The sequence below is a fragment of the Lontra canadensis genome, unplaced genomic scaffold, assembly GCF_010015895.1.
Source record: "Lontra canadensis isolate GAN:19392208 unplaced genomic scaffold, GSC_riverotter_1.0 scaffold38, whole genome shotgun sequence".
NCBI lineage: Eukaryota > Metazoa > Chordata > Mammalia > Carnivora > Mustelidae > Lontra > Lontra canadensis.
In genome coordinates, this window is record NW_022631032.1 from 5,920,137 (window position 1) to 5,928,434 (window position 8,298).

The 8,298-nt window shown below is 42.5% G+C and overlaps 1 protein-coding gene across 1 annotated transcript in view; it reads left to right on the forward strand.

The window, feature by feature from the left end:
• The window catches only part of HACD2 (3-hydroxyacyl-CoA dehydratase 2), a 120,121-nt gene extending 112,166 nt beyond the window's left edge, over positions 1-7,955 (forward strand). The window contains exons 6-7 of the mRNA XM_032869499.1: positions 675-853; positions 6,576-7,955. Of these exons, the coding sequence (XP_032725390.1) occupies positions 675-853; positions 6,576-6,658 (262 nt within the window). The 3' untranslated portion in view covers positions 6,659-7,955. The remainder of the gene's footprint in view (positions 1-674; positions 854-6,575) is intronic.
• The last annotated feature ends 343 nt before the right edge of the window (positions 7,956-8,298 follow it).

The following is an 8,298-nucleotide window of genomic DNA, read 5'->3' on the forward strand; positions in this document are numbered from 1 at the left end:
TATTGTGAATTTTTTAAGGTTTTTAAAATTGGCATGTATTTCCTTTTTCACAATGGTATGTATAGACATTTGACTAGTGGTAGCTGTAGAAGCACACTCGCTGTGCTATCCTTCTCAGTCCACAGACCAAATGTGGTGTGCTTTGTAGGGGTTCATGGACACGTGCTCCAACACCTCCCCCACCAACTCCCTGCAAACCCCCCACCCCCACTCCCACCCCTGCCACAGGGCAGGACCCTTCTATAAACCATGACTCGGTGCCCCTCCTTTACCAATGATTGGCATCCTCTTTATTATCTTAGGGAGTTGTATTGGATGTTGTTTATTTAGTTAGACCAAATTTTGAGGCTGACCAAAGACATTTATTTTATTTTGGAATTCAGAGACATACCTGCTATTGGCCCTTTTCAAAAACTGGCTTGTAAAACCTGAATTTAAACCATGGGTAAACAGGGGCATCTGGCTGGCTCAGTCGGTAGAGCATAGGTCATGAGTTCAAGCCCCATGTTGGACATGGAACGTGCTTTAAAAAGAAAGAAACAAACAGTGGTTAAACAGGAAAATGTAGAAACAGTAGCTTCCTGAAAGACCAGTACTGATCAGAGAGGTGTGAATGCATCTTTCTACTAATGCTGGCTTCGAGCCTCAGTCATGAATATTTTGTTTTGTTTTAGGTACACACTTTTCATTGTGCTGTACCCAATGGGAGTGTCGGGAGAACTGCTTACAATATATGCTGCTTTGCCCTTTGTCCGACAGGCTGGCCTATACTCCATCAGTCTGCCCAACAAATATAATTTTTCCTTTGACTATTATGCATTCCTCATTCTGATAATGATCTCCTACATTCCAAGTAAGTAAACAGTTATGCATACATTTATTTATGTTTTTAAACTTGGCTCTACAGTAATTAGAGCCAAATGTCTTTGAATGTTTTTATACCATGTCCAAGTGTATATAAATCTAATTTATTAGGAACGCTTTGGTTTTTATTGAATGCCGTCAGAGGGGATTTTCTCTAGTAGTAATTGAATAAAGATGAACCCTTCTCAGTACAGCTGCCAAAATGCAGCCCTTCTGCATGTGTGGGTTTGAAACACTGAACACCAGGAAAGGTGAACTACCTATTGGGGGGGATGTACTGAGTGCCAAACAAAAAGGCTTGACTTTTTCTGTCTCTGGAGAACTACTTCTTAGGGTATTTGGAAAACATTGTAAAGAGATTTTTGCATTTTCATTATATCAAAATAGACACTTCATTTTTAAGGAATCAGCAGCTAATTAGAAAGAAATAATAAAAACAGGTTATTTTTCTTCTGTATTTCTTATTTTCTTGTTTGGAAGTAAGCACTAAAATCATCTGACCAGGACATAATGTTTTCTTCAGAACAGTTTCCAGTTATTTTAATAGTACTGCTAAAAGTTTAAATATGGATAATCAAAAGTGCCTATCAGTGTACTCGGTACCAAGGAGAAATGGCCGTGTCTGAGGCTTCTGTGAAGTGAGTCCTATTTGCTGAGGAAGAGCTGTTTAGTCCTTTTCTCGAATTCAGATATTCACTTAAAATCCTAGGACTGATTTTCATGTAAACAAAAGGATTTTGTTTTACCCAAGGACGTAGGAAGTTAGGGTTTCTTCTCAGTTAGCTATTTCTGTAGCCATTGAGACTGTGATTCTTATTTTAGTCTATAAGATGCTATCTTCTTCCATAAACCTCAGGTTAAATTCAGACAGGACGGTTGGATTTTTCTTCAGCCCACAGCATGAGCTGAATGAATCATCCTAAAAATCGTAAGCGACATGTTTGTGTCCCTCTGTGGAAAATTGCATTTCATGCATTGTGAGAAAAAAACTACATCCAGATTTCATGTGAGCATTTATCTTGGAAAAATTCTTGGACAGCAGTTCTGCTTAATGGTTCATTTTCCACTCTTTATTAATTATCAAGTTCTCCTCTTTGGTGTTGGAACCATGGTGGCCAAAGTCCTTTTCTCTTCAAATTGAAAAAGGTAGTTGATTTTCACAGAAAACATAAATAGGGAAGAGTCTAAAAATTTAATAAAGATTAGCTTCCAGTTGTTCATCTTTTTAGTTTTATTCCCTTAGAGTTTCACTTTCTAGTCTCTGGAGCAACAGTTCCTACTTGGAGTTTTGCCAAACCCAGAGTGACATATTATCCCAGTGGGCACCACAGGATTTATTAAAAGTCAGCATAAGGGGGCGCCTGGGTGGCTCAGTCCGTTAAGTGTCTTGACTTCACCTCAGGTCATAAGCCTGGGTTCCTGGGATCGAATTCCACGGTGGGCTTCACACTCAGCAGGAAGCCTGTTTCTCGCTCTCCCCCTGCCCCCTCAAATAAAATCTTTCATAAAATAAAATAAAATCAGCATAAGATTTGAATGAATAAGAGATGCCAGATTGAATAACTGGAAAAGGAGCAGGAAGGGTGTGAAATCAAACAAGAGCAGGATGCTGCCACGTTGACAGAAATCTGGGGCCCCTACCTCGGAGTTGCTCTAAGATCTTGGTGTGCCAAAGGAGGGTCCTGGAGCAGCTCTCCAGGACAGCCTCAGTCTTTCTGTACCTCCAAGGTTTTTTGTTCTCTGGTGGCTCGCCAGCGCCCAGGCTGTTGTTGCCTCTTTCTTCCTGACCCCTTGATCTAGTTAAGGGGCCTGGTCAAGCACAGCAGCCCTCCCTAGTGACAGGATTCCTGAAGGAAAATAAATCCCATTCTGTGGGATTTTCCTTCTGGGCATTCAGATGGAGAAAGGAAAGAAAACTCAGAGTAGGCGGGGCTCTCAACCAAAGTTGGCTTTCTTTACCTTGGTTCCTTCCCGTTCTTTGGTTCCCAGACTCCTTTTGGTAAGAACTTGGCTTAGTTAAAGTCTATATTATTTCTTTCTTAAGGTAGTTTAACTCCTGTAGTCCAAGAAAAAGGGTTGATTTCAAGTAAAGATGAACAGATTTTCTCCCAGTCCCTGACCCCGCACCCAGGCTCAGGATGACCGCTGGGACCGTATCTTCTGCTACAAATCGTGTCTGCTGGCACTCATTATGCCTTTGGCCTGAGCCAGTTGCCCTGCCTGTTTTTAGTTGCTTTGGTTGTTCATATTGAGACCAATTTGTACAGTTCATTACAGCCAGCAGCACATTTCCAGCTTTCCAAAACTTTGTATTTGTAAGAAGAAAATGCAGAGTTAAGAGGGGTTGCTTTTGACATCCAGTTTTCTTTATCAAATTTGGTTTTCTTTTTACAACTTAAGTTTCTTTTAGTCTTCTTTAATGCGAAGTTGGTGATATACACGTATTATACGAAGTAACACCCTTTCTTTACAGTCCTGACCAGTTGTTGCACTGTTGCACATGTGGCCCAGACTGTGGCCCATGAGCCATGGCCCCGGGAGTTTTCTCATATCAGGGTGCTTTGGGATCCCTGCAAGGCACTCCTTTCCCACTTTGCTGCAGCTGCAGTGTGTACAATACCTATAGGACTCGGTAGACGTCTAAGTCCTATCTACATTTCCTGCCCCCCCCCCCCCAAACTGGTAAAGGTTTGGCTTTTACCACCCAATAGGAGTGGGAATTTAAAAAATAAATAAATAAAAGCTGAGAAATGAGAAACAGTGGTGGAGGGTGAGGACACTGGGAAGCTGGGCGCTGTCCAGGTTGTCAGTAACCATAACCACACCTCAGATTTTTAGAGAGACCAAGAAAAAACTTCCCCGAGGCAGAGCATTTCCATTTGCTCTCAGCCTCCCAAGTTTTCCTCTCCCTAGAGGAAACCCTTTCCCCTCCACAACTCTTGCATGCACAGTGACCATCTCTATTCCATGTGTCTGACTAGGAAAGCAGAAGGTAGAATTCAGAATAGCCTGTTGTCAGGTTGAGATTGTCTTGGGGTTTTTCTTCATTATCGTCTATGGTTAAAAAGAATAGCCATGCATTTGGAATTGTTTCAGCCATTACAGTTGGGTCCAGTCTAAATATGTGGATAATTTGGGGCACGTGGGTGGCTCAGTCGTTAAACAACTGCCTTCAGCTCAGGTCATGATCCCAGGGTTCTAGGATCGAGCCCTGCGTAGGGACTTCCTGCTCTGTAGGAAGCCTACTTCTCCCTCTCCCACTCCCCCTGCTTGTGTTTCCTCCCTCGCTGTCTCTGTCAAATAAATAAATAAAATCTTAAAAAAAAAAAAAAAAGTGGGTAATTCAGATGGAGATAGTATCACCCAAGTTCTGGTCACCAAGAAGTCATTAGTAGAACTATAGAGAGAGAACCTCTGGCCCAGCTGCCCCCATTCTCCTGGCCTCCCCCACACACATTCCTTTGCTTGGGCACTGAGAAACCTCTGAAACTGTAAAGAATTGAAAGGGCCAGGACGCCTGGGTGGCTCAGTGGGTTAAGCCTCTCCCTTCGGCCCAGGTCATGATCTCAGGATCCTGGAATCGAGCCCTGCATCGGGCTCTCTGCTCAGCAGGGAGCCTGCTTCCCCTCCTCTCACTCTGTCTGCCTTTCTGTCTACTTGTGATCTCTCTCTGTCAAATAAATAAAAATAAAATCTTAAAAAAAAAGAATTGAAAGGGCCATATCTGCCCTCCATTTCGGACCTCTGACTAGCCAGCAGACCCATGCCTATGGGGATGAGGATACTCCACCATCTTGCTTTAACTGCCAAAACGTCTGGTGAACGTTTTCTAGGTCATCCTTCCTCAGACCCTCTGAACTAGCAGGCAAGCTTTAGCCACCCCTGCAACCGGTGGAAAAGTCCTTACTGTATTTTGCCACAAATTTTCCCTTTAGTAAAGTATATCTACAGAAATATGACTGGCCCCATATTTTTAAATGATTGCAATTAGCATTCCTTATGGTTTAATTATATCTTTACTTCCAGTTTTTAGATTATAGAGCTTGTCAAATTTTCTGGCTTTCGTACCAGAATAGTTCTCTCCCCTGTTGAATTATATGCACAAGTTGGGTCTTTTCTCTGAATAACTTCCTGCCTACAGATAGCGAGTGGAGTGGATGGCAGCCCTATTCAGCGTCGGAGCCTCCCCTGCAGTTTATCAGATCTGTGTGTGCGTGCCTACTGATGTCTTGGAGGATTTGGGGAGGATCATTGGAAATTTGGCCAACTTGGAACCCATTGAAAAAGGAAGAAACTGTTGGGGCACCTGGGGCGCTCAGTCAGTTAGGCATCCGACTCCTGATTTTGTCTCAGTTCTTATCTCAGGGTCGTGGGTTTGGGTTTTAAAAAAAATAAAAGGAAGAAACTATCAGGGGAATAGTAGCAATTACCTCCCCAGAAATACAGGTTACTTTCTACAAAATGGAAATTGGAGCTGTGGAGAAGAGAAGGCAGGATAGTACACATTTAAGACCATCTCACTGGGGTTTTTTCCATGGGTGTTGAACTGCCAGTTCACAGTAACCTTGTGAAGGCCAGGTAGCTTCAGATGGCATTTCCCAGCAGGAATCCTGTAGGCATTTGGGGTAGGACAGTTCTTAGTTGTGGGAGACTGTCACCCTCCACAGATTTTGGCATTCCTGCTTCCTGTGTTAAATGCCAGTAGCCTCCCTCCTCCAAATCTTCCCTCTCCGCAGCTTCCAGATCCTCCTAGGGAGGTGGTACCACCCTGTTTCTTTGGGAACCAGTACTTTTTAAAGTAACTTATGAAATGACCAAGAACAGGGGCATCCGGATGGCTCAGTCAGTTAAGGGTCTGACTCTTGGTTTTTGGCTCAGGTCCTGAGCTCGGGGTCAAGAAATGGAGTAGCACTCAGGACCCGTGCTGAGAGTAGAGCCTGCTTCAGTTTCTTTCTCCCTCTCCGTTCCCCTTCTCCCCACTTGGTTGTGCCCACCCTTGCTCTTTCTCTCTCTAAGATAAATAAAATCTTTAAGGATGGAAAAAAAGAAATGACCAAGAACAGGATCTCTAGTGCCTAAGATATTAGCTTACTTTTCATAAGGACTTTCTCCATCCAAACTTGGCTTCTTCGTGTTCAGTTAAAATGTCATGGCCCTCTAACCCCTCCTCAGTCTTCCCACTCAAAGAACAACCTTTCTCGGAAGTGCTTTCAGGAGAATCCCCTCAGATGACAGAAGGGACTGGGGTTCTTAGGAGTGTCAAGAACCCAGAGCCTGGTCCTGATTTTCAGGAATTTGCTGGGAAACCTCAAGCAAGTTACCTTCCCTCTCTGGGGCTTGAATTCCTCCTCTGTAAACAGGAATAGTAAGTCTGTCACTAGAATTCACCTACTGGTAAAATCAGAATAAATGTGAAGATACTGTGAGGGAGGGTGGAGTGTCATTTGACGACTCTGTGGTATCTCAGTGGATAATGAGAGTGATGGTACTGTGTGTCAGTCCAGTCAGGACCACCCTTCCCCTTCAGCTAAAGCAGGGAAAGGTAAGTCCCTGTGCATTTTTCCTCCCCTTACCCAAGCCCACCGAATTCCCTTCTTTGGTTGCTGGATGAGAAAGTAGAGTCAAAGAGGACCCCAAGTCCCATGTGCTTTAAACAGAGCACACAGTTTCAAGTGACCTGTCTCCTTAACCAGTTCTTTCTTTTCTTTCAGTTTTTCCCCAGTTATACTTCCACATGATACACCAGAGAAGAAAGGTCCTTTCTCATACTGAAGAACACAAGAAATTTGACTAACTCCTGCTTCCTGCGTACCCCCAAAAAACAAACTTTTCAATGACAAAAAATGCTGCAGACTTTTTGAGTTCCCAATACGTTTCATAGAAAATAAGTAAGAACTATTTTTAAAAATATTAAAAAAATAAAAACCAAAATCCAGTGTCACACAGGCCTGGGATTTTATTTAAAACAACAGCGACAGCAACAACAACCACAACAACTCTTACGTAAAACATCCTGACCGGTCCATTCCAGCATGCTCTTTGAACCAGACGTTCCCAGTATTTCTGAAGGTGCTGGAAGGGGATCTGGCCATTTTAGAGCTGCCTGTTTCCTCCCTGTATGTGATTAGTAAAGATCTGTAACACTAACTACCTGGGAGTTACAGTCGGAGTAAGGAAGTTGTACCCACCAAATGCCCACCTCACAGTAGAGTTCCGTTCCGGTCTGCAGTGTGTTTCGCATTCCCTTTCCAAAGTGCTTGACTGCATGCTGGAAACCGTATTTTTGAAGTGGCAAACTGTGTTCTCTTGAATGTTATGAAGTTCTGGCTGGGACCTATCCCCTCCTACCTAGTGAATGAATTATACCACGTATATGTCTGTGAAGCTTTGGGGTAGTACCTGTAACCGGAAAACAACTAGAACACTTTTGTTTGTTTTCAGTTGAGTCATTACTGCCTGCCACTGAGGAACATGCTTGAATTTATTAAGTATGCGTACTTCATAGAGAACCTATCTTATCTAGGGCTCAGTCTCGATCATATTTTAACCCAGTGACAGTTCTCAGAAAGGGAAGGCTCACTCGCTGGTAAATGACAAGTACCTTTCACTGTGTCCCTCTCAGAACGCCTCTGAGTAATGTATTTACCCATAGCTCTTCTCCCTTAGGGACCCAAAGCCAGGCAAGTCACATAAGGGGTAGAGAGTCTGTAATTGAAAGCACATGGAAGGTGTTACTTTAGAAATACAGACCTGAAGAACATTTAGGAATAGGTTTCTACACCCTTATTACTTTATTTTTAGATTTCATTCAACTCTTCTGTTAGGATACTTTGCCTAATTATGGTCCTGTGTAATTCCCACCAAGCTGTAAGTCCAGAGTGGTGAAGTGTTCCAGTCGGGCAGACATGAGCTAAAAGCAGTATCATCTCCATGTGTTGGGGCTAAGAAATACTTGAGTCATGTGGACCTTGTCTAATTACTGTCCTGTTTTCATACCATTTAATTGCTCAACTGTGCATTTAAGGCTCTTCAAGAGAGAGCTGATGAAAATGTAAAGCCCAAGTTCAGATGTGCATTAAATTTTAAACACAGAATGTTCTTTGTGGATTCTTTTCTCCCTTTTTTATAAGCCGTTGATCTTTAAATTTTTAAATACCTAGCTTACTAGCTTACTGAATAGTTATTTAAAATATAATTGCTAATATCTGAAGAGTGTCATAATGGAAAACTAATTTTTTCAATGTTATTTTCATAGAAGCCTGATCATTAAAAGGAAGTTGAGAAGAAAGTATGGAGCCTAAAATTTAATGCAGGCAGATGTGTAATAAAATCATTTTTGAATTGAACATTAAAATTCTTCTTTAAGTCAGCACTCTTAACTTGGGCATGGGGAGATTAGGATCTGTTCTTATACTGCATAAACTAAATATAGAG